Raw genomic sequence first — 27,276 nt, 5'->3', positions numbered from 1 at the left:
AAGCCTTCAATGTCAGTTTAACAGATTGGCAGTTGGGGATCTTAAGCAGCAGACGAGCGGCACAGTTTTGAACAACCTGCAACTTAGAAGTGGTTGTTTGGGGGGCTCCTAAATAAAGGGCATTCCCATAGTCCAGGTGGGAGAGAATCAGAGCCTGGACCATACGTCTCCTTGCCAAAAAGGGAAGGAGAGGAAGAACTTTACGGAGCATTCTGAGAATGTCGTAACAGGTGTCAGCCAGTTTCGTCGCCTGATGCTCAACTACCTATTCCCATCCGCATTGGTTGTTGGAACATTTTTGTTTTGGTTAACCCTGCATACCGTTTATTGTTTACATTTCCTTATATTTTCCTGGCTGCATTGATGTGCTACATTGATGTGCTATTTTAGACATACCGTAAACCCCAAGGAAGGTATCGGAGCACTTCACAGGCATGGAGAGATTACTCGATTTGCATACAAACACTGGATGTGTACTCTGCACATGCGCACGTGACGTATACAGATCGTTCCCTTCATGTTTTCGAGCCTGCTCTGTGTGGAGGTGTCCATACTCTACACATGCGTCTAAATCTCATATTTGACTACTCATATTGGACGGAGATATTTCCCTTTCACGTTTCTGAGCCTGCTGTGGTAGTGTTGTCAGTGCTCTGTGCATGCGCAGTAATAGCAGTGTCATTGTACCTACGCAACTATCACATGTCTGTGCTCTGATTATGCGACGTTCCCTTGATCATTATCAGAGTCCGGGAATGGCATGAAGAGCAGTGGCGCTTCCCAACTTTCCAAAGCTGTGACGCCACGATCTTCTGAGCAAGGGTTTTTTCATCTGCGCAACATACCACCACCACCAGCGCATTGCACAAGCACCGAACAACCAATACATCCTATTATATTCTCACCATTCCTGGCATGAGTTTCTTATCAGAGGCTGCACGTTTGGTACAAGGTGGGATCTGCCCGCTTTTAAATGTTGCACTGTCACGAGGCTCCCTCTAAAAATGTGATCTCTGGTTCTCTTCACAAAAGCATGCTTCCAAGCGTCAATGGGAAAATGTGGATTCTCTGTACGTGCAATTAGGCTGCCTTCTCTTTTCCCGGCCACGCTCACTCTTGTTGACTCCTAACTGGCTGTTTTTCAGATATAGAATAGCAGGTACTATGTATACTCTGATTCCTACTAATCGCAATTATGGGGTCAATCTCTGTCGCCTCTCTGCAACCTCCTGTTGGATTATCAGATGAAACTGCTTTTCTTGCAAGCATATCAGATTGTTGATGTTTTGCCCCGTAGATGCAGATTACTGACAGAACATGCATATCACAAACTGTATTTTGTTTAATGTGCTATACTTGAAGAAATCCCCACTATGTTATCTGTTCGCCTACAATTCCTTGTGACCCATATCAGATACTACCACGTGTCTCAATATTGTTGTTCTACTGACTAGTCTCTTTTGTATAGTTTGTCCACATTCTTGACACCTCTCTCTGTGCATAATAGACCAGCACAATATGTTGCCTTTCTCAATAAACAAGTCATAACACTTTCACAGAGTTTCAGTAACTTATATTGCACACCTGCTCACCAAGCTACAACTTACAACAAGAAACAGCTTATTATTAAGCACATAGGCAAAAACCTAATGCCTTTACCAATGCTTGTTAAGGTCCTGTGCCTGCTACCTAGACTCTTATTCGTTTTAGCCTGAGATACATCTGCGCCTTAGTGACCAGCTGCACCAGTACTGCCTGCACTCACTGTGCTCAACACACATCCATTTTGGAACAGATTCATGTATGTCAATGTGATCTGGAAGCTGAATATCTCCGGAAAAGGAATCGACAACTAAGCCACTGCCACCTAAAGTCACGAGGCAGGGACCTTCCATTCATTTTTCCAGAAAGGAACTATCCAGATTGATGCTGCAGGCTGAGGGGCTCTCTCGCCGTTAACCAGGAACGTACTATGTTTTCTGCTGCCAATGAATGAGCCCATTGATGGAAAAAATAATAATAATAAACGCAGGGGCCTAAAGTTTTACTGAGGAGCCCACCACTGGTGCTGTCAAACACCGAAGTTATGGAAGTCCATGGCTGCCGGGTCTTGATTCCACACTGTCCCACTTTCTGCCACCACTTCTCTTTCTACTGTCTCTTTAGCTCACTCCTTCATGTTCTTTTCATCCCTGTTTTCACCTTCTCTCTCTCTCCTCTACCTCCCTCTCTATCTTCATCCCTCCCTCCCTCTCACTCTCGAGGTGTTGCTCTGGATCAAAATCTGAAGATGAAAAATGAGTCTTGGTTCCCATAAGTGAGTGGCGGTGTCCACCACCTGCAACAACCGCACACTTTGATAGCGAATACTCTGAGACCGGTGAGGTACAGCCCTTGTAATCTTGACACTAGCCCCTGAACCATCCATTTGGCAGTCTGTGGCAGTGTACAGTCAAACATGAATCGATTCACAGAAATGCCGGGGCGAGAATGGAAACAACATGCCCCACATCGACACCAGTGACATCACGTTGTTGATCTCAGTTCCACCCTTATCCATCAACAACTTCCTATTTCGTGGTGACTGGTGAGGGGAAGAGGAAATGGTGGAAACGACAGCATGTAAACACGGCTTTTAGTTAGAGCCCTGTTGATTTCTTTTTCTGCAGATGTCTTCCTGGGCCTTGGAAACAGACGTGGCAGAAGCAGGGCACGAGGCACCAAAAAGGCACTCTAATAATAGCAGCTGCTACACTGGCCACCTCCAATAGAAGTCCACATTTCTCTCTCACTCGCTGATTTGTTCACTGACTGACTTACTGACTGACTAACTAATATTGCCGAGGTTACAAATGGTCTTTACCTTTATCTTTGTTTTCTTTTACAAATCTTTTTATTCGATTTTTACTTGTGAACAATGCAACTAGCTAAAACATAACAAATGGTCCTTATCTTATCTGAAGCCTGTGGCACCGAAATATCGAGCACCAAATGTCATGCTGCAAAAATACTGTAGCAAAAAGAATGGATGACCAAAATATTGACAAGGTAAGTATATATAGGTGTGTGTGGGTTTACTATATGTAACCCCACGTACATGTACCTTGGCAATATGTACTTGTCAAGTTTCTTAGTTGTGGAGCTTAGACTGGTACATCTATATCAATATATAGTTAACTTCACAATATTTTGTTAGTCCATATTTTTGCTATGATAATCGTGTAGCACGATATTTCTATAGTGATATCCTGACATACACCCACCCCCTTTCCTGTGGAGGGTAAATGTCTATAATGTGTGTAAACTGTGGTATGTGCATGTGTGCGTTTGCTGTTTGTTGTTTTTAGTGACTTGTGTTTCTGTCTGTTTCTTGCAGCTTTCGCAGACTGAGATTTTCGAGAGGTGAGTGCAGTTCTTTTACAGTTTTTTTAAGTGTTAAACATCCCCACTTACCACCCTGTGCAGAATCACTGTCTTCTTTTGTGAGTCTGTTAATTAGTGAAATCTGCCTCTGCCCTTTAAGTGCACACAGTCTATTACAGATATTACATTCAAAAACAAAAAATACAGTTTTACAGCTAAGGTACTCTTATTTCAGTCATTTGCATATAACTTGAGAGCTTTTAATATTCCTTCATTAAAAGCAACGGGCATTGGTTTTCAGTAATATATAAATAACAGTAATAAAAAAAAATCATACATGCAAACTTTGGGCTTGCGCCTTCTTTCTAATGACCGCACATCACATGCTTGGCCTCCCTCTAAAATGGCCACTCCTCAACACTCGTGTATTGCAGCAGTACACTGGCTTGCTGTCTCTGTCATGCCTTCGTCCAAGGGTCCCTCTTCCTAAAAAATGTTTATGGACCTGAGCAATATTGCTACTTGAGAACTTGAACATCCCACCCCCTAAAGGCAGGCCATGGCAGTCCACAAATCAGCTTCCCTTCAAATAACACATCGAGTGTTTGACCCTGTAAAGCGATCTGCCGCCTTTCAGGGGCGGCCTTAGGCATGTGCAAGCTGTGCACCTGCACAGGGCCACCAAACCCCAGGGGCCACCGCGAGGAATCGGATACAATACATACTCGTGGCGGCCCCTGGCAGGGATTTGGCACATGAACGACTGAGGCGTGCTAAATCCAATGTGATGCACGCTGAATGGTTGTTCTTATACTCTTTTCCTTTCTAACCCAGTCTCGTCTTTGTGTGGGGTCGGCCTTGTTTCGGGCTCTTCTGGTAGGTCTTGTGCTTGTTTAGAACTTTTTTTCCAGGAGAATCGAGCTTGTTTTAATAGTCCAGATCTGGCACCTCCGGAGGCTCGCATGCGCGCGCATGCGCAGTGCCCGCGAGTCCTGCAGCGAAGGGGTCACCACGCATCACTGGCGGCAGGAGGGGTGGCAGCACCCGTGCTCGGCGTGCAGCGAGCAGCACCGAGACCGGCCGAGGCCATGCACCGGCGCGCCTAGAGACCCTGGGCAATAAAGGCCGCCTTGCAGAGGATAGCATACCAGTGTGCAACCTTTGGTGCCAGCTGCGAGGTGAGCAGCCCGAGGGTCAGGGCATGGGGAGGGGGAGTGAGGAGGTCAGCGTGTGCCACTGCAGAGTGAACCCGAGGGAAGGTGAGCCATTGGACGAGGGTGTGGGGAGCCCTGGGGAGGAGGGCAGATCAGGCGTAGGAATGTATCCCAGCCCGTGGGTGTGAGGAGCCAGGGGCGTGGGGAAGGTTGGGTGAGGATGTTATTGTAGATGGTGTGTGCTTTGGGTCTGGGTGGAGGTAAGCCATGTGAGGTGGCGAGCTGGAGGTATTCTGGTGGTCATGGGAAGGGAGGGCATGATGAATCGTGAGAGAGAGCCTCTCTCTCACGATTCATCTCTGAGAGGGCGCGGGTTGGAGAGGTGGTCACCGTGCGCCAGGGGTAGGGAGTGGTACAGATCGGCGCTGTATGTTGAGGGAAGAGTGAGTCAGGAGTGCAGGGGCGGTGTTTACTTGTGGCTGAGGGGAGGCATGGTGACTTTTGGAGGTGTAACTTGGGAGGCACGGTCGTATTGGGGGGAAGAGGAGAGCAGGGTACGAGCTGTTAGACGTAATGTTAAGGATTCATTAAAATGATTACAATTACTTATCAACAATCATGAAAACAGAGTATGAAGCTGATACTTGTGATCTAATGAGTGGATCTGCCTGCACAAATCTTTTAAAACATCGAGTGTTCGAATGTACTTGGCATTTGGTTATGTCTGTTTATATGGTGTTGAGGCAGACATGAAATGCAAGCACCTATGGATGGACGCCTGGAATAGGATGGCCGTGCCTACCCATGTTAACTCAATCTAATGCCCTTTTGCAGAGACCTTGGTAGGAGACTGGCTTCTTGATCATTTCTTTAATTTCATTCCAGTGCTTGTCATGTGACTAGCAGAGAAAACTAGTTTAACTAGTCCTCAGTTTGCAATTGGTGAAGCAGCCTTCTCTGTCCATACTAGGGGCATAGTTACCATTGGTTCAGCAAGTACAGTGGTACTGAGACCCAAAACCCTCAGGGGCCCATTGAACCCTGATAATTGCTATATTTAACTTCCTGAGCAGCAGCCAAAGGGGCCATTTTCCTTGCTTATGCCACGGCCCATGGGGTCGTTGGTACGCTGTGCTAGTGATTCGTACGTCTGCTTGAAAGTTGTCTCCTGACTGGATGTTCCTTGCACATTAATTTTGCTTCAGTGAACCTCTAGTGCCTTTTCATAGCCTTAGGACTCACTGTAATTAATCCTTGTTTAATAGGTGCTTTGAAAGCGAGCAGAACTGGTTGCTGGAATATGGCACTATACAAGAAACCTTAATTAAATATATTGTATTTTGTCTTTTGACAATGTGGTAAAGTGGACGAGTCTTTGGTTACCTGTAGGCTGTCTTCAGGATCAGTTAGTGACGTATTGAGACAGGTCTCTGTGTGCCATGGTTTCAAGGTAGCTTACTCTCTTCCTGCTAAGGTCACTTCCCAAATAGATCATGAACTATTCTCCAGGCTCTACTGTTCTCAGTGGACTGAGAAAACAGACCTTGTATGCCAAGTCACATGATCTACCCTATAGTTTTATAACACTCTTCAAATAAACCTTCCATATGTGGCTAGTCCTCATAATGTGTCATACATGTAGTGGGAAGGGTAATTACTATCAATCAGTCAGGGTTTGTAAAGCTCAGCTGCTTCACACATAAGGGTCTCGAGGCGGTGTGGGATTCATGCTGCTGGATCATGCTGCTTGTTGGTTGAACAGCGAGGTCTTGTGGTCCTTCCTGAACTGCTGGAGCGTTGGTGAGGCTCTGAGGTGCAGGGGGAGGGTTTTCAGGTCTTCACTGCCAGGTGGGAGAAGTAGCGGCCTCCACTGTTTTATCAGCGGCTGCTTTGGGTGGCTGCTAGGGAGATGGTTCTGGAACATATTTTCCTGGTAGGTTGGTGGAAATTCACTCGTTCATTAAGGTATGCTGGTCCTTCATTGTGTAGTCCAGGGAAGACATGGCTTGGCAGTTCGGGCTGGACTGTTCCCATGAGGCACAGGGTCAAGGCTGATTTGCATAGGGCCATGTCTGAACTGGGGTGGTGTGGTGAGCAAAAAAACGATGGATTTAGGCCCAGATCTCTGTACTGGGGTGAATGTATGACATTGTTCTGCATTCTGTCCACCAACTGTTGTTTTTGCAAGAAAATAAAAATGACACATCAAAATCTTTCAGCAGCCGCCACTGCTGATTGTCTTCTTTTTTTCCCTACCCACTGCTAGCCTCGCCCGCTGCATTGCAAGCAAAATGAAGAGAATTCGAGTACACAAATCTGGTTATTCGAAACGAAAGAGAAAGGTGGCTCAGCAGGCTTTCGTAGTGTCACAGAAAGGAGCAATCCTGAACTTTATCACCCAAGGGAAACCTAAAGATGGAGAATCCTCTGGCCAGAGTACTGCTGATGCACTAGGTAAAACAGGCGCTGACGACCATAAAGAAGAACAAAAAAATGATGATATCCATGAGCAGAATGATACTCATGAGCAGACCAATGAAAATGAACAAGGTGACTCTGAAATTGATACAAACATGCAGCAATTACCAACTCAGGATGAGGATTATTACAAAAGACCCTCAGACAGAGAAACTGAAACATCATTCATCGGTCCATCAACATCTGGCATTCTGAAGGAGGTTCAGAGTTTACAGACGGATGATGCTGGTATTGAAAAGGAAGCCAAAGAGCAAGACCATGTTACAGACCCGTGTTCTGAATATGATTTATGTGATTGGAGGGATCCTGCTTTGTGGCCGAACTCTCATACGGACGCGCAACGTGTTTTTCTTGTTGAAAGGGGTCCCTCCAAAGACCCAGATTCTAAAACAAAGTATCCAAGTGATGAGCACTCAAAAAGTAAACGTCGTTTTTCTGTTACCATGTTACTGGTCATCTAACGCCTTTTCTGAACGTTTTATTAAAACACCTTCCTGAGCTCCGCCCCGCCCGGACCCCCTCTTCCGGGGCCCCCTACCTGCGCTCCCTGCACAGGGCCACCATGAGCCTAGAGCCGCCCCTGCGCCTTTGGCTAGGTTCGTTCTATACAAATATCACATACACATGAATCTATATATTTTTAAAGTTTTTTTCATTTCATTGATGTTAAAAACCATTGAAAGGTGAACATTACACAAAACACAGACGGATTCCAAAGAACTAGGAACTCATGAATCTAAAGTGGTCGCAGGTTCAAACTCAGCCATGCCTAAACCCCTTCTAAATCCCAGCTGGCGGTACTTAATTTGAGCAGGTGGTTATAGATGGGGCCCACCGGATCCCATTTTTAGGGACCAGCACAATTTTGTAACACCTTTTAGCTATCACCATGTGTGCTGCTAAAATTAGCAGAAATAGCAAGGGCCATTCTGGCCCTCCCACCACTAGTCTGATCACAGACCCTCTAATATCAGGGCTTGTGATTCCAGAACAGGATACCCCTAGGCCTCCTTCTAGTGCTCCAGGATTGCATGTCCGCCGGATATGAAGCGCTATCACCAGGCTTCCAATCCCACTCCAGCTGCTCCTGTCTGACCATCAAGGAATGCAATATGCAGATTATTCGGATCTAATTACCTCTCAGCTATTTTGAATTAGGAGTGTGATCTTTTAGAGGTTGGTCCATTGATTAATAGTCTTCCCATGTCCCAAAAACAGCTGGTACTAGTCCTGCAAAACACTCCCATACAAAACAATGGGGGCAGGGAACTAAAATAGCACCTCTTAGGGAATCAAAGTTAAAATAATTAATTTAGTTTGGCTTTTAAATTAAATACTGAAAAAACAGTTAAATTGCAATGATGGTATTATAAACCTATAAAAAAGCACTGACATTTTCCACTTATGCTTCAGTATACTAACTATAACTTGCACTCATGACGTTGTATGTCATCACATATAGCATCACCGATTACATGTTACGTGACATAATTGATGACATTTTTTATTATTATTTAGCATTTGTTCAGGGCACTATCTGTGGCTCACTTGGGCAAAATATCTTATCAGCTTCCAGATCTATGGATTATCACTATAAGGACAACGAACCGATGAGTCCTAGGAGGGCAGCCCTTCATCCAGGGTCCCTTTGGGAGTATTTGGAGCTCTGTGCTCATTTGTAAAACTGTTGCCTTAAGAACCACCCTCTGAACACCTTTGAGACACTGACTGCACTTTGCACCTCCTGACCTTTTGCGCCAAGGAGCTAACTGATTTACTCATTTTTACATCCTCAGTCAGTCAGGTCAATCTTTCTTCAATTTAGAGCATACACCAGATCCTACGACAACCCTGTTTTTTTAGTAGCATAAATGGGCCAGTGATACTTCCAACCATGTCAGTACTTGCATTCAGCGTTGAGCCTCAAATTTCAAATCGCCTCAGCACTTTTATCCAATCTTGACTCTATCTGCCTCATCGCGTGATTGGTTGATACTAGTAGGTGGTGTCCAGGCAACTCATTGTTATGCAAGGCGGGAGATTCCTTTTCAAAGAGTCATTACTGGACAAAACTGAAACCATTCGCCCACTAAGAAAAAAACCTACGACAGTGGTCCATTCATTTTTAATTGTGTTTGCCAAATGGGGTGCGTGCAGCCGGTGTATTAGATCTCAATATAATTTTTTATCAAAGGGGGGTCACACAGTTATGGAAATTAAAGCATTGATCTGACATTTTGATGAATATTCTTTCAATCAGGAGCATATGACATTCTTTAATTTGCTCCACCGCATGTTGACTGATGGGAATCAACATTTTCTCAGTGGTGGACAGGGTGACTTTGGTCTCTACATATGATACAATAGTGAGCACATTTTGAAATTGAGGGGCATAATGTGATCTTCATTTACGTCCCCCAACATAAATACTAATCGATCTTATGGCTGAGTTCAAAGAAAGTTGCTTCTTAAGACTAAACCAAAGCAGGAAATAAGTTTAAAACTATTTAGTACAGCAGAACATTTTTTTTTGTTTTCTGTCCCATACACATTGATGTTAAACTGCAGGTTATTGCATGGAGAGAGGTGACATATTATAAATATCGGTACCAAATGAACTGGAACACATTTTTCTTTTTTGAATTACCACCTATGTTGCTACAACCTTTACTTGTTTTTCTTAGGACTGAGGAAGCAGAAGGAATTTTGGAGCCAAAGGAGTCAGAGAAGTTAAACTTCAATCAGAGATGTGTCCAGAGCCCCCTATTGAACGGACTGTGGGCATCTGCTGTTCTCTGTTGTACCACAGGTCAGTCCAAGCTTCTAGAGCAGGTTCTAGAGGTAGACATATTGCCTTTCTCTTTGCCTTATCGGCCTCCTCCACTGGGCCAGTCCTCTTTATTACCATACGTTATCACTCAACTTGCAATAATGGAGATGATAGTCAGTTCTTTTGAAGGCTTAGTCGCTTTCAGGCTGCCATGAGACATATTTTTTATAAAACTGATTTAATATCTTTGAATAAGAAGATTGTAGTAGCTCAGTATTAAGTTGCAGAGCGGGTACCTCTGGACCAGAAGCCAATACTAGCTTCACTTAATGATTGCATATCTTGGGTGTGCATATGCAAGGAATCTTGTCCAGGTATCTTGGAGTGACTCAACTTCGAAACAATAAAGCACTTCCTTTGCGTTAAAGAAGAATTTTTTTATTTGTGTGTAGAATTAAAATATATAGGAATTGCGTGTGTCTTGAAAAAGTTACAGTCATTTCTGTGGAGAGTTTTCTAGGATCTGCCGGACCAAAACCATAGAATCTGGTTGAACTGCCTAGGTAAGTGATACATGGACATTTTCTTTGATGCTCAATTGAATATTACGATTAGAAGCAGACTTGAGCAGAAATCATGCTCAAGGAAAGTGTGGGAGCCGGCCTCGTGGCGTGGTCCTGTTTCCCCGCGCTAAGCCGCACGAGGTCCCATGCACATCGGGACTCCTCCATCTTGGATTGCACGTCACTCCACGTGACCATCTGTATGACCCTGCTCTATCCGGCCTCGGTCCCAGCGAGGCCCGACATCGAGACGCCAACCCCTGGCCCGGGGGACACCACGTGAGCCCTCCCCACTCCCGGCGGAGGGCAGTATCGATGGGACCCCCAACCGTCTCTCCACACCTGAGTGTGACCGCCCCACAGCTCTCTGGGGCCTGGCGCCTCTCCTGCTGGGCGTCTGGCCGCTCCCTACCCGGCCTCTCCGCCCCCTCCGGGCGCCAGGGTCCGGACATCAAAGGGCTTTCGTCCTATATCTGGGGCGACCCGACAACAGGGCAGGAGTTGTATCCTGGAGTCAAGAGCCCTGCTGATCGGATCGCGGCTGACCCTACGGAAGAAGACTCACCCTGAACCACCACTTGAGCCCTGCTGACGACGTCGCGGCTCCACCGTGCTTAAAGACCTTCACGAACCTTTGGGGCCCTGCTGACGCTGTCGCGGCCCGACCTTGTTGAACCTTACCACCTGAGCCCAGCTGACCTCGTCGCGGCTCGACCGAAGCGGACCTACCACCAGAGCCCTGCTGACCGTGTCGCGGCTCGACCTAAGCGGAACTACCATCCGAGCCCTGCAGACGCCGTCGCGGCTCTCCACGTCCGAGCCGCTCTGAGACCAGCATCCAAGGTCTGGCGCAGAGCCCTCCCGTACCTGGTTGGTACTAAGACTGTCCCGCTACCCTATCCTCTTCACGAACATTGAGACTCTGATAGGATCTCTCGATCCCTCTGTAAATATTGCCCGTATTACTGCCGATAAAGAACCTAATCTTGCACCTGCTATTGAGTCCTGTGTGGTGGTGTTACTGGGCCTAGTACGATCATAGGAGAAGGACCTCCCCGAGGGGGCTTCTCAGCGGCGCTCGGCTATAACTTTGCGGTAGGAAGGTGCCCGGAATAGTCTCCCCGACTACCCGGTGGGCCTCCCTCCAACATTTGGTGGCCAGCGACGGGATCCGAGCCAGACGCAATCGTACAAGCAAGTAACGCAACCACTGCAGGACCAGACGGGAAAAGAAAACCATGGATGGCCAAGAAGCAACCGTGGCCGCAACCTTCCAGGTGGAGAAACTGGAGGAATACACCCACAAAGAACTCAAACAGTTCTGCAAGGATAAAGGGATCCCAACCACAGGATTGGGCACCAAGGAAGAGATGCAGAGAGCCCTGAAAGCCTGGGCAGAACTCGAGACCCCTCCACCCCGAGCCGAAGGGACCGCGGCCCAGGACGGAAACCTGCCGACCATGACCCCGACAAACGGGGAGCGAACCGTCCCAGACACCAGCCTTTCCCATGAAGAGATACGAGAACGGGAAAGGGCACGGACACACGAAATGGACCTTGCCCGACTCCGGCTGGACGGTGAGCTCCTACTGGCGGAGAAAAAGATAGCCCTGGAGCAACTACGGCTGCAGGAGGAAATCGAGGAGAAGAAAAGGCATCGGGAGCTAGAGGAGAGACGGCTAACCCTCGAGCACGAGAGGAGCCTTAAAGAACTTGAACTAAAAGCTAAAACTGGGGAGACCAGCAACCCCGGAGCCCGGGACGCTCTGCCTCTGACCGAGCCAAAGGTTCACATCCCCAAGGATGTCATCAAGGAGTACTATAAAAATGACGACATCCAGCAATGGTTCCGAGCGTACGAGGTAGCCATGACCTCCCATCGGGTACCCCGGAAGGATTGGGGCGCCGGCCTATGGGGGAGGTTCCTCAGCGAGGGGCGGGATACCCTGCTGCAACTCCCCGACGCCGTGATGACCTCGTACGACCACATGAAGGAAGCCCTACTCACACGCTACGGGCTATCGGCCGAGATGTACCGGCAACGCTTCCGGGACTGCAAGAAGATCCCCGGTACCACATGGGTCGAATACGTGGACTTCTTCAGCCGAGCGTTGGAAGGATGGATAAAAGGGAGCAAGGTCACCTCATATAATGAACTGTTCGACCTCATTGTCTGGGAGCACCTCGCCAACAACTGCTTTGTGGAACTAAGGCAACACCTCCTAGACAGTAAACTGACCGAGCCCCGGAAGCTCGCCGCCGAAGCGGACTGATGGGTCAACACCCGGGTCCCCCGGAACCCTGTGGGGGACTACACCCGGAGTACCGCGGGACCTCCCCGCCAGCGAGGCGGAGGAGGGGGGTCCCACCGCAGTCGAGAGTTCCCAGCCGGGCCGCCCAGAAGTCCGCCACGAGGGCAAGCAACCAACCCCGCTTCCCCGACCCAGGGCCGAAGAGGGACCCCTATCGCCCGGTCTGGACCACGACCGACAGTGACCTGCTTCGGATGTCAGCAGACCGGCCATTATGCAAGCGACCCGGCTTGCCCCGTGAACCGACGGAACGGGACCACGGGGCCACCTCCCCGACAAATAGCCGCCGCAGCCCTGGGGGAGAGAGAGGACGAGGAGGAAAACCACGACGACGGGTCCCCCGAGTGGGAACCAGCTGCCATGTCGCTTGTATGCCTAGGCTCCCGAGAAATGGTGCCCCGAGCCACCATCCCAAGCAACACCCAGAAGTACCAACAGTGGGTCACCATCAACGGGCGACGGGCCGAGGCCCTCCGGGACACTGGGGCCAGTGTGACCGCTGTCCGCTGCCATCTAGTGACCCCCGAACAGATCCTGCCACATGTCCTCTGCCCTGTCCGGACCGCAGACAACACTGAGAGCATGTGCCGGATGGCCCGAATCCCCTTCGAGTGGGGAGGAGTGTCCGGCACCCTAAAAGTAACTGTCCGCGACGACGCCCCGGTGGACTGCCTCCTGGGGAACGACCTAGAGAACTCCCCCTGGGCCCAGGTGGAGCGCCGAGAGCATCTGGGGATGCTAGGACTACCCGAGTGGGCCTGCGCCACCACTCGGTCCATGACCACACAGCCAGCCGCGGCCCCGGCCCCCGACAAGCCGGCGGGCCCCGAACCATCCACCTCCTCCGGCCCGGAGGAACCTGACGAGGAGGCCGGGCCGTCCGAACTTCCTTCCAACTAGGCCGCTCCCCTCAGCGAGATCCCCGAGCTGGCCCAGTGGCGCCACGACGGGGGCCCCACCCGCGAACAATTCCAGCAAGAGCAGAAGGGCTGCCCGTCCCTCGAGGGGGCCCGACAGCAGGCGGCCGCGCAGGCTGCGGGGGACCCCACGGGAACCCACTGGGTCTATTGGGACAATGACTTATTGTATAGCGAGCAGAAAGTCGCCGAACTATGGGCCGGCCGGGTGCTGGTGGTCCCCCTCCGATTTCGAGAGTTCCTCTTGGACCTGGCACATGACGTGCCCCTCGCCGGACATCTAGGGCGGGACAAGACTTACAGCCGCCTCGTGACCCATTTCTATTGGCCCCGAATGAGACGAGACGTGGACCAGCACTGCCGGTCCTGCCCGACCTGCCAAGCTAGCGGGAAGACTGGGGGACGAGTGAAAGCCCCCCTGCAACCATTTCCAGCCGTCCACACCCCGTTCGAACGAGTGGGGATCGACATCGTGGGGCCCCTCGACCCCCGAACCGCCCTGGGCCACCGCTTCATCCTGGTACTGGTCGACCACGCCACCCGATACCCAGAGGCTGTCCCCCTCCGAACTGTGACAGCTCCCGTGGTGGGCCGGGCCCTGATGGGCATCTTCTCCAGGGTGGGGTTCCCCCGAGAAGTAGTGAGCGACAGGGGGACGAACTTTATCTCGAAGTACATGAGATCCCTCTGGCAACAATGTGGGGTCACCTATAAATTCACTACCCCTTACCACCCCCAGGGGAACGGACTGGTCGAGCGGTTCAACCGAACCCTGAAGGGGATGATCAAGGGCCTGGAAGAGCCCCTCAGGAGGAGATGGGATGTCCTGTTGCCCTGCCTCCTGTTCGCCTACCGGGAGGTACCACAGAAGTCCCTGGGCTTCAGCCCCTTCGAACTGTTGTATGGGCACCCCGTCCGAGGGCCCCTCAGCCTGGTCAAGGAGGGTTGGGAGGCGAACGTCCAAAGTGCCCCGCCCGACGTCTACCGGTACCTCCTGACCCTGCGGAACCAGACTCGGAAGTTCCGGGCCCTGGCAGAAGCCAACCTTGAAGCCAGCCAAGAAGACATGAAACGCTGGTATGACGAGAATGCCTCAGCCGTCGAGTTTGAGCCGGGCCAGCAAGTCTGGGTCATGTCACCCGTGGACCCCTGCGCCCTGCAGGACAAGTGGACCGGGCCCTTCAAGGTAGTGAAGAGGAAGAGCCCCGTCACGTACCTGGTCGACATGGAGTCTCCGAGGAACCCCCTCCGGGTCCTGCACGCCAACCGGCTCAAGCCTCACTTTGCCCGAACTGAACTAAGCTTACTGCTGGCTACTGACGATGGGGGTGAAAGTGACTCCGAGCCCCTACCAGACCTCCTGGGGTCCTCGAGCCAAGACGGCTCCTTGGAGGGCGTCCGCCTCTCCGCCACCCTGACACCAGAACAGCGCCATGACTGCCAGAAGCTGCTGCAACCCTTCGCTGCCCTCTTCTCTCTCACGCCCGGGGTGACCCCCTGGTGCGTCCACGACGTGGACACAGGGGATAGCCCCCCTGTACGACACCGCGCTTATAGAGTGCCTGACCGAGTCCGAGCCTGCATAAAGACCGAGGTCGCCAAGATGCTCGCCCTCGGAGTCATCAAGCCTTCCGACAGCCCGTGGGCCAGCCCGGTAGTCTTGGTACCAAAGGCCGCCGCCCCCGGCACGGCCCCCGAACTTAGATTTTGTGTCGACTACCGGGGCCTGAACGCAGTTACCAAGACCGATGCCCACCCTTTGCCACGAGCCGATGAGCTGATTGATCGCTTAGGGGCCGCCCGCTACCTAAGCACCTTTGATCTCACCGCTGGGTACTGGCAGATCAAGCTCACTCCCGGTGCACAAAAACGATCAGCTTTCTCTACCCCCGATGGCCACTACCACTTCCGGGTGATGCCCTTCGGCATGAAGAACGCCCCAGCGACCTTTCAGAGGCTGGTAAACAAGGTCCTGGCCGGTCTCGAAGCCTTCAGCGCGGCCTACCTCGATGACATTGCTATTTTCAGCGACCACTGGGCCGCGCACCTAGGACACCTTGGGGAAGTCCTGGCCGCTCTCCAAAGAGCCGGGCTCACCATTAAAGCCAGTAAATGCCAGATCGGTCAAGGCTCCGTGACCTATCTGGGCCACCAGGTGGGGAGTGGCCAGGTGGCCCCCCTCCAGTTAAAAGTCGACGCCATCCAGGCGTGGGAGCCTCCCGCCACCCAAACCGCTGTCCGGGCCTTCTTAGGCCTCACCGGTTACTACCGACGCTTCATAAAGGATTATGGCAGCATTGTGGGCCCCCTTACGGAACTCACTTCAAAGAGGCAGCCCAAGACGGTGCACTGGACGCCCCGCTGCCAGACCGCGTTTGATGCTCTCAAGGCGGCCATGTGCACTGCCCCTGTGCTACAGGCCCCCGACTACAGCAAGGAATTTGTAGTCCAGACCGATGCATCGGAGTACGGGGTCGGGGTAGTCCTCTCCCAGCTAGACGCCAAGGGCCTCGACCGACCGGTGGCCTTTATCAGCCGCCGACTGCTGCCGCGGGAACAGAGGTGGAGCACCATCGAGCGTGAGGCCTTCGCTGTGGTATGGGCTCTCAAGAAGCTCCGGCCCTACCTTTTCGGTACCCACTTCAGGGTCCAAACTGACCACCGGCCCTTGCGGTGGCTCATGCAAATGCGGGGCGAGAACCCCAAGCTGTTGCGCTGGTCCATCTCACTGCAAGGGATGGACTTCACTGTAGAACACCGGCCCGGCAACGACCACGCCAATGCTGACGGCCTGTCCCGATTCTTCCGCCTCGGCGAGGAGAACCCCCAAGAAGATGGGTGCCTCTCCCTGCCTTCAGCTGGGGGGGACGCGTGTGGGAGCCGGCCTCGTGGCGTGGTCCTGTTTCCCCGCGCTAAGCCGCACGAGGTCCCATGCACATCGGGACTCCTCCATCTTGGATTGCACGTCACTCCACGTGACCATCTGTATGACCCTGCTCTACCCGGCCTCGGTCCCAGCGAGGCCCGACATCGAGACGCCAACCCCTGGCCCGGGGGACACCACGTGAGCCCTCCCCACTCCCGGCGGAGGGCAGTATCGATGGGACCCCCAACCGTCTCTCCACACCTGAGTGTGACCGCCCCACAGCTCTCTGGGGCCTGGCGCCTCTCCTGCTGGGCGTCTGGCCGCTCCCTACCCGGCCTCTCCGCCCCCTCCGGGCGCCAGGGTCCGGACATCAAAGGGCTCCCGTCCTATATCTGGGGCGACCCGACAACAGGGCAGGAGTTGTATCCTGGAGTCAAGAGCCCTGCTGATCGGATCGCGGCTGACCCTACGGAAGAAGACTCACCCTGAACCACCACTTGAGCCCTGCTGACGACGTCGCGGCTCCACCGTGCTTAAAGACCTTCACGAACCTTTGGGGCCCTGCTGACGCTGTCGCGGCCCGACCTTGTTGAACCTTACCACCTGAGCCCAGCTGACCTCGTCGCGGCTCGACCGAAGCGGACCTACCACCAGAGCCCTGCTGACCGTGTCGCGGCTCGACCTAAGCGGAACTACCATCCGAGCCCTGCAGACGCCGTTGCGGCTCTCCACGTCCGAGCCGCTCTGAGACCAGCATCCAAGGTCTGGCGCAGAGCCCTCCCGTACCTGGTTGGTACTAAGACTGTCCCGCTACCCTATCCTCTTCACGAACATTGAGACTCTGATAGGATCTCTCGATCCCTCTGTAAATATTGCCCGTATTACTGCCGATAAAGAACCTAATCTTGCACCTGCTATTGAGTCCTGTGTGGTGGTGTTACTGGGCCTAGTACGATCATAGGAGAAGGACCTCCCCGAGGGGGCTTCTCAGCGGCGCTCGGCTATAACTTTGCGGTAGGAAGGTGCCCGGAATAGTCTCCCCGACTACCCGGTGGGCCTCCCTCCAACAGAAAGGAAACATTGACATCCTGTTACACAAACAGAGACTCTAATGAGAGGCAACGCTATTTGGATCCATCTTTTTCAGAGAGACTAATCACTGGGGAGGTATGTGTAGCATTTCAGAAATCACAGTCTTTTGAGGCAAAAGTGAGTACTGCATGTGAATATGTAAATAATAGGACGCACTGACAAACTTGTATTTATTTTCTGGGTTAAAATTTGAACATAAAATGAGATAATAATATAAGGCCAAAATAAATAGAAGTAGGATTTTGTTAAGCGTGCTGCATTGTATCATTGACCTTACCTATTGGGATTCACATTTTTCTATATTGTATAAAGTGTGTGACTTTGGCTCCAAAGGAAATCAACACAGTGAGCTATATATATGTTTACCATGCTTGTGCAGGTAAGGTTCCAAAGAGGAAACCCTAGTATGCTTTTGATAACTGTTTACAATTCAACATGTTGGTTATCCAGTGAGTAAATATCTAGGACACTAATATTTCTATATACCTGGCAATATTGGCATTTGCACATGAGGGATGCTACTTCATTGGGGATAAAAGACTGTGGGCCAGATCCGCCATGTTGTGGTCATCCAACTAAAATCCAGGCAAGAGTAGGGATAACAAATGCCCCCCATTCATTGGCTTTTTTTCTGTATGTGTGTGTGTGGGACGTTTTGAATGTTTCTCTATCCTGGACCATCGTGATTTCAACACCAGTGTTGGGCTAAAGGGATGCTAGAAGCAATGATGTTGGAGGGTCTTCCCTGAATCAGACACTCCCTATGTCAATAACTGTTATTTTAGGCCTGCTGAGAGAATGTTTGCACAGGCAGATGTGGGCCAAGTCCGCCTTCAAGAATACAATGAACTGCTTCCCTCTGAATGGGGCTGTGGTTCACAGAGGCAGCTGGACAGGACATCTGGTTCAGCTAGGCAGGGGGACGGGACACCTGGTTCAGATAGGCAGGTGGACGGGACATCTGGTTCAGATAGGCAGTTAGGCGGGACATCTGGTTCAGAGAGGCAGGTAGATGGGACCTTGGACCTTTTGTGTCGGCTGGACCATTAGCATCCACTTCAAAATGAAACACCAAACCTTTCAGAGAGAAGTAAGTCGTGGTACTGTAACTTCAATAATGAGATAAAAAGCATGACACTATTATTGGCCATAAATATCAACAATGATTTAATGGTAGTGAATGCACGTTATTAATTCATTATGCTCAATTTACTTTAATTATGTATATGTACTGTGACCTAATTATTTTGTTGCAGAACCACTTATTACATATAAATATCACATATATATCACAGTACATGCAACAAAAACATAAAGAAATATTATGAATTAGCACAAACTTGAATAATGAGCATTCTTCTATGGTTGTGTCCTGAACATAATGCTTGAGATTACAATTCAGGAAAAGTATTTTTGGTTACAGTTCAAGTAGTGATGGCCAGAGCCTTTAAGTATGAAACCTGTTGTTTCCCAGCGTTCAAGAAGAGGTTTAAAAACGCTGTAGAGGCATATTAGCTCCTCATGAACACATGTTGTGCCAACGCGTTTCAACCTCATAAAGGGGCCTAGATCAAATGATTTCTTCCTCAGAGAGGTGCCCAATAGTTAATAGATGACAGTAGGTGAAAAAAGAAAGTCATAATCAATACAAAAAACACATTGATATACACTAATTTAGATTTGAGACAAAAGTACTCATCATACTAGGTGTCCTTTACAGTTGGTAGACAAACATTGTGGCAAAAAACATATACGAAGAGACTTCAGTTAATAATTGGTAACATTTAGAGGTGACCTGTTCCCAATCATGACTCATGATAGTAAGTAGTAATTATTATTCTCACATGTTGTTTGATTTTAACATGCTCTACTGGGAAAAAACAATAAAACACAAAGAATGTACTTGGTTTTGAGCATGTTTAAGGAGTAGCTCAGCCATTGTTTGTAATTCCAGATTAATGGATGACTTGTTGTCATTTTCTGTCCCTCTTAGGGGTTAATGCTTTCGGCTGTCCAGAATGGTGTACTAAGGCAGGAAATAATTGTGTATACCTGCTTCTATTTGACTTATGCATTGACCCTGTGGTGCGTATCTGCTCTTGTGATTGACCCCATATGGAAGGTGTTAGAAATCGAATTCCTGGTTAGCTGAAGTGTGCACCCAGGCCAGAGAGGTACCACCACTCTAGTCAGGGTACGCTAGATACACAGTAAAAGATAACCTGTGCTCACTCTCTAGTAGCCTGCCACAGAGCAGTAAGGCTTATCTAAAGAGTTAATGTGTAAAGTATTTGTGCAACATATACCTACAGCAATACAATGAATACACCACAGAAAGACCCCGAACAGGTTTATAAAAATAGATAATTAAATTATAAACCAAACAAGAACAAAACGACAAAACTCCAATAAGTAGAAGTCGAGATACTGAATTTTAAAGGAATAAATGCAGTAAAGCGCTTAGAAGCAAGTATCGCAAAAAAGGTTATTTTAGGTCGCACTGGACTGGGGGCAAAGTCAAAGTTAGAGCGACGGATGGTTACAGGACCCACGCAGGCCCCGATGAACAAAGTACCTTCACAGTTAGAACGACGGACGGTTACAGGACCCACGCAGGCCCCGATGAACAAAGTACCTTTCCTGGTTGCAAGCAACGAGATGCATCGATGTAGAGCCCCGCAGGATGAGTCGATCTTCTCTTCGCAGTGATGGCAATGCGTCAATCCTGAAGACGGGTGCTGGATTCGAGAGGCGTTGAGCGATGCGCCAGATTCTGCCATGCAGTCTACGGGATGCGTCGATCTCACCAAGCTGCAGTGGTTGTGACACGCTGTCTGATGCGTCAATCTCTAAAGGCAAAGCCCTGGTTCTGATACGATGTGCCATTTTTACTCCCGCAACCGTGTTGGTGCACCAGTTCTGCTACATACACGCAGGAGATGCTTCAATTTTGGAGCAACACAGCTGTAGCACCCACTTCTGAGGTCCAGAACTAGAGAGGCACCTCAGGCAAAGGAAGGACTCGCAGCTGGCAGAGTCCAGCAGCACCTGTAGAATTGCAAGACATCTTTTGTGTCCCTGAGACCTCAGAAAACAGAAGTCAAGTCAGCAAGCCCTTGGAGATCACTTTGGAGGGAAGGAAGAGCTCAGCTGTCCTTCGGCAGAGAGCAGCAGGGCAACAAGCAGAAAAGCAGTCCTTTTAGAAAAGCAGTCTAGCTGAGTCCTTTAAGCCGCACAGCAGTTCTTCTGACAGAGGTCCAGTTCAAGATTCAGAAGTGTCTGATTTGTGGGGGTCAGAGACCCGGTACTTATACCCAAATGAGCCTTTGATGTATTGGGTGACTTCAAATGAGCTCTCTGAAGTGCACAAATATCCCTTTCAACCACGTCATGTCTGCCAGGTTATCTGCGGGGGGGTAATAAGTCCTTTGTGTGGGGTCAGGCCACTACCATTTGAAGTGTGTCTGCCCCTCCCATTCCTCCCTGCCTAGGAAGAACTATCCGACTGCAGATGACAACTCAGTATGCAGTTGAGCCTGACCTTTCTGTGTTTGTGGCTGTCCAGAGAGAATACACAAAGGGTAGATGTCACCCAGTCCAGACATGTATTGGAGACAGGCATCAAAGCAGTTAGAGCTATAAACACAGAGCAATGTCCACTTTCTAAAAGTGGCATTTTTAAAACAGTAATGTCAAATCCAACTTCACCTGGAAGAAGGATTTATCATTACCATTGTAAACATCTTGAAACATGAAAAAGCTACTCCATTTTTATCAGGAATTACCACGTAAAAGTGTATAAGGGAATTCCTAATGCTAACCAGGGCATGCAAAAGATAAAAGTACATGTCCTACCTTTTACTTACATAGCGCCCTGCCCGTAGGGCTACCTTGTGCCTACCTTAGGGGTGACTTAGGTGTAATAAAACGGGAGTTTTAGGCTTCAAAAGTAGTTTTAAATGCCAAGGCTAAGTGGCAGTAAACTGCACACACAGGCCCTATTGTGGCAGGCCTGAGACATGGTTTGGGGGTCGGCACAAGCAGTTCTGCACGCCAACTAGCAGCATTTAAATTTGAAGGCTCTGTGAACATGTAGTGCACTTTACTAAGGACGTATAAGTAAATTAAATATGCCAATTGGATATGAGCCAATGTTACCATGATTTAGGGAGAGAGCACATGCACTTTAGCACTGGTTAGCGTTGGAAAAGAGCCCAGAGTCCTAAAGCCATCAAAACAAGGTTAGAAAAATAGGAGGAGGAAGGCAAAAGATTTGGTGTGACCCTTCAGAGAGGGCCATTTTCCAGCAGAAGCTGTGGTACTTAGCGCACTGCGAGACATGGGTGCCAAGCTTACTGTGTGACGTCTAATATCTTGAGTGGGCCTCAGAAATTTCTTAGAACTCTGCTGTCTTTCCTAGGTGTGAGCTTCGACTCAGTAGTATTTTGGCAGCCTGGGCCATGTTTTATCCAGATGTGTCCGTATCAGCCTGCGGAGTTCAAGGGATGTCAGTTTCCATAGTGCAGGCAGCGTGCATTTCTTCTGTGAATACAGGCATCAATTAGTGGGTTATCTTGACATTTTCTACTGGTGGACAGTTGTGTCACTCACTGTGTTTACTTTACCGGTGGATCGAAGATGTAGTTTCACATGTTACTTGTGCTTCTTTACTGGATGCTGTAATTGTTAAGTCCCATGAATGAAAACACGTGGGATCATTAAGTACAAAGCCGGTCGATGGACCGTTCTTCGATTAGCGCTGTTTTCTTTTCTTGGTGGCAAATGACACCTCTTCCAGTGACACATCTCTGGGTTGATGAGAGATGTAGTTATGTTTGCAAATTCCCATAATTCACTTCAAATGGTGATAAGCAAGGGCAAAACTCTTTTTGTTAAATAAAGTATTGTCAATTATTATTTCTATAGTTATACTGGTGGAACATTCCAAGCAATATAGTTATAATTCGGTAGCATAAACTTCAAATATGTGTACAAAAGATTTGGTTAATTTCTGATAACACATTACCAAAGTATCCCATGCCTGGCTCTTATTTTAAGTACATTAGTTAATCGCTTAATTATCACACTGCTGGCAAAGAAAAACGTGTATTTTTCTTTGTTAGACTCTCATCCACTCTAGTAGTGGCATGCTTCATCATCAATGTCTCATCCTGGTCTCTAAAACCAAGATCGTCTCTGTATTTTAGGGAACACTTTAAATATTTATTAGGCTGGGGTCTTCAGAAGATAATGAAAACACCTCAATCAGTCACGGTATCCCTTTAATTGAGGTTGTTTGGATATGGTTAAAAGGTTTTGATGTAGGGGGTAAGGATATAATGGCTCTAATATCCTAATGATTGGTCAAAATGTTTCAGCTCCAAGTTAAAAGGCCTCTTGGATCCAGGGCTTTCAACAGAACACAAATAGTGCCCTAGAATTCATTTCAAAATAAACTCTACATGCAACACTAACATGCATGCACAGTGACATATTACTTGCCTAAAAATGCTGCATTGATTCTTGATCCTTGTATTGGAAAAGAACATACACCCCAACAGTTATAGCCAGGGTGATGTCACAAGAGTGAATTTCATTGTAGTGAATTTCATCAAAACGCTTTATTGTATCATTCGCACAACTCAGGTATACATGCACTACAGTTTCTATGTGAAAAACATAGTAAATTGTCTACAGACAAGGTGTGTCATCTGTGAATTGTGTAACCGCTGTAGGAAGCTGGCTCTGTATATACTATACCAAAGTGAGGTATAGTGTGCACAGAGTCCAGTGGAACCCTAATGGTAGGCAGAGGCAAAGTTAGATAGAACCTTACTCTCTATTTGTAGTAGTGTGGTCGAGCAGTAAGGCAGTATCAGAGGACAGTGTTAAGCATTTGTTGTACACACTCAGTCAGCAAATGAATCCACACACTAAAAGACTGAACTTCAGACCAATTGTTTTTGTAGAAAAATATTCTTTTAGTTATTTTATTTTCGAGAACCAAGCAAGCCTGGCACAGGTAAGCAATACATTATTTACAGTAGTAATGCAGTTTGTAAACAGTGTGGATTGCAATAGTAAATGTACTTTGATTTGACTTACAGTATTGTTTCAGAGAAATGCAATGATTTGTAAATACAGTACATAGACTTGAATGGGATTTTCAATAAAATACCAGGTAAGTTACTTTTTGGATTACTTTTCTTACTCAGAGTAGTATGCCTGAATACTACTCTGGGACATTTCCTGCAAACAGGTAAGTAAAATCGTTTTTGTTAAACAGTGTCATTTTAAAGAATTTCTTTAGGTTTTCAAACTCCAAACTTAGAAACTTTTCCAAGGAAAACAGTCAATGTTATCATTCGGAGGAAAATAGTGTTTACAGGTAAGTTACTTTTGAGATTACTTTTCTTACACAGTGTAATATACCTGGATACTCCACTAGGACATCTCCTGCAAAAAGGTAAGTAAAATTCTTTTTGTAAATCGGTACAATTTTAAAGAATTTCTTTAGGTTTTCAAACTCCACACTTCAAAACTTTTCCAAGAAAACCAGTCATTGTTATCCTATGGAGATAAATATGGTTATCGGTTTAGAGGTCAGTATTTGGTAGTGGGAGTTGAGGTTCTGGGAGTAGATTCAGGGGTCCCCCAGGGTCAAGGATGCACTCTTGTTACACCCTCAGCGTCACTAGGGTGGCCGGGTGCAGAGTGCTGAGGCCCAATGTTATCCAAGGGGGATAGGGGGCCTCCGGTTGGTGGCTGCTGACTAGCAGGCCACTTGGCTGTGGGAGCAAAACTCCTGGACTTTAGCTCAGGGCAAATGGGGAAATAAACTAGCACAAAAGGTGCACCCTGAGCAGTGCTAGGGCGGCCGGGTGCAGAGTGCTGTTTTGGCATCGGGTGCCCTGTTGTTTTCAACAGGGATTTTCGGTTTTGTTTTTCAGCTGCAGGCTCAGTCCAGAAAGACTTCCGGGAGGAACCAACAGCTGGGCAGGTAAGTTGGAGGGCTCGGGGACGTAGGTGCACCTCAGGTTCTTTTCTCCAGGGCACAGGGCGGCTGGATGCAGGGGTATCTTTTGAGGTCGGATTTCACCTTACCGGGCCACTCGTGGTTGGGGGGGGGTGGGGGGGAGTCTCCGTGCAGAGGCGTCAGGCAACGTCGTGGAGTCCTGGAGGGGTCAACCCATGGTGGACTCGGACTCTGGAGCTCTGAGGGACCTCGCTGGGACTGGTGGGCCACTCAAACTCGGGCCATAGGCGACGGGTGCAGTGGTAGTTCCAGGCGTCGGGTTACTTTGTCCTCAGCAGGCTCAGAGTCTGTTTTCGTAGGTTCTTTTGAACAGGGCTGCTGTTCACAGAAGATCCGGTCTTTGTTGAAGGCAGTCAGTCCTCCCAGGGGTTCTGGAGGTTGCTGGCTGCAGGACAAGACGATTTTTGGTGCAGGATTTCCAGAAACTGCAGACGGGCTGGTAGGACTGGGGCCAAGTCAGTTGTTCTCTGCAGTCTGCTCTGCTGGACGTCTTCTTTCGTCCTTATTCTTCTTAGGTTGCGGGAATCTGCTTTCTTGGTTCAGGGTTTCCCCCTAAATACTGTATTTAGGGGGCGTTTTAGGGGTCTCGAGGTCAGTAGCCAATGGGCTACTGACCTGAGTGTGACTACACCCTTGATATGCCTCTCCCCTGCGTGGGGGAGGGGCATATTAGAGAGAGCCTGCCATTTGCAAGATGGCGAGCACTGAAGAGAGGGCTTCACCTCGCCTCCCCCACCTGAGGGGTGGATTTGGCAGAGGTGGGCACACCTTCTGGGCTGGCTAGTTTTTCCCGCCTGTCTTCCCACCATAAAGGAGGGGAGACAAGAAGGGGGGCTGCTTCTGATAGCAGGAGATGCTGGGGGTCGCATTACAAAGGCTGCCAGGCCTTTGAAGCTCCCCTGCCACAGATGACTCTTCCTGGCCTGGGGGAGGTGTGAACACCTCCGCCCAGGAAAGGCTTTGTTTCTGGGCTGAGGGAGCGAAGGCTTCCACCCTAGGGGTCCAGGAACATGTCTCATGGTGGCATGCTGGTGTGTGCCAGTCAGGGAACCCACCAGAGACTGGTCGTTTTTCAGAGGGCATCTCTAAGATGCCCTCTGTGTGCATTTTTCATTAAATCTCACACTGGCATCAGTGTGGGTTTAATGTGCTGTGAAGTTTGATACCAAACTTCTCAGTTTTCAGTGTAGCCATTATGGTGCTGTGGAGTTCGTAATGACAGACTCCCAACACCATATATTCTTAATGGCAGCACTGCACTTACAATGTCTAAGAATGGACTTAGACACTGTAGGGGTACAGGGCTCATGCACCTGTACCCTCACCACTGTGCACCCAGCTAGAGGGTGACTGATCTATGCCAGGGCAGTGGGTTGTAGGCATGGCACACCAGAGGCTGGTTGTTTTTCAGGGGGCATCTCTAAGATGCCCTCTGTGTGCATTTTTCATTAAATCTCACACTGGCATCAGTGTGGGTTTAATGTGCTGAGAAGTTTGATACCAAACTTCTCAGTTTTCTGTATAGTCATTATGGTGCTGTGGAGTTCGTAATGACAAACTCCCGGCACCATATACTCTTAATGGTAGCACTGCACTTACAATGTCTAAGAATGGACTTAGACACTGTAGGAGTACAGAGCTTATGCACCTGTACCCTCACCACTGGTATAGTGCACCCAGCTAAAGGGGTGACTGATCTATGCCAGGGCAGTGGGTTATAGGCATGGCACACAGGAATGTGTGCCATGTTGACTCTTCACTTTGTTCTGCACCAAAACACACAGCCTGCAAAGGCTGTGTGTGTGTGTGTGTAGAGGTACAGGGCCTCTAAGGGTGGCACAATAAGTGCTGCAGCCCTTAGAGGTCTTCCCTGGTCACAGTGCCCTGGGTACCTGTGGTACCATTGACCAGGGGCCGACCTGTAGCCAGAGATGCCAATTGGGTTAGTTTTGAAGAAAGAACACAGGCCCTGGGAACCTGATTGGCAGGGACCCAGGGCACATCAAGTTAAAGTGCATCAGTAGTCTGGCGAAAAGTGTGGGGGGGAGGGTACTGCAACAGAAACTCATTTTCCTACAATCGCTCAATACACAACAAACCACGACTTTTAATTTTAGTACTTCTTTCCCTCTTAACTCTCTCCCTGCAAGACTAAAAGCCCCAGAAAGCAAAAAATAAACAAGCGGTGCATAAACATTCACTTTGTACTTATAGTCCTTGCTTACGAGAAGCAAGGCTGGCAGCAAAAGAGGCCCAGCTACTGGCAGCCTTGCTTCTCATAAGTAACTACTATAAGTACAAAGTGCGTGTTTAGACACTGCTTGCAGGTTTTCAAAACACATAATTAAAATGTATTGTCAATTCTAATTGCTCAAACTCTCGCAAATGTGAAACCAATTGCATTGCAAATGCTTTTTGTTTACCTGAACGCAAGCAATTACCAAAAAAGCAGTTGGCTAAATCATAGCTCTGCAAGGGTTAGCCACTACAGAGGATTTCCATGATGTTGTCATGTATCTTGTGTTGGGCACATGGCAACCTGTGCCATGGAGATCAGGTGAATTTCGCCTGTAGGTGTCTCGAGGTGGGAGTTGAGGACAAAGGACAAAATAAAATATCAACAGAATTAGCATGGGTAAATGGAAGGTGAAATGTTTGCACTGTGGTGATGTGTAACAGGAGACAATCAGTTCTGCAAGCAGTGCAAGGAATGCTTTATGATATG

The 27,276-nt window shown here is 48.9% G+C and overlaps 1 protein-coding gene across 1 annotated transcript in view; it reads left to right on the top strand.

Moving 5' to 3' along the window:
• BSPRY (B-box and SPRY domain containing) overlaps positions 1–27,276 on the top strand; it is a 100,634-nt gene that overhangs the window by 51,189 nt on the left and 22,169 nt on the right. The window contains exons 4-5 of the mRNA XM_085609960.1: positions 3,377–3,402; positions 9,680–9,804. Of these exons, the coding sequence (XP_085466086.1) occupies positions 3,377–3,402; positions 9,680–9,804 (151 nt within the window). The remainder of the gene's footprint in view (positions 1–3,376; positions 3,403–9,679; positions 9,805–27,276) is intronic.

The sequence above is a fragment of the Triturus cristatus genome, chromosome 1_2 (genome assembly GCF_964204655.1).
Source record: "Triturus cristatus chromosome 1_2, aTriCri1.1, whole genome shotgun sequence".
NCBI lineage: Eukaryota > Metazoa > Chordata > Amphibia > Caudata > Salamandridae > Triturus > Triturus cristatus.
The sequence above is the reverse complement of the archived record's forward strand: the minus strand, read 5'-3'. Positions and strand labels throughout refer to the sequence as shown.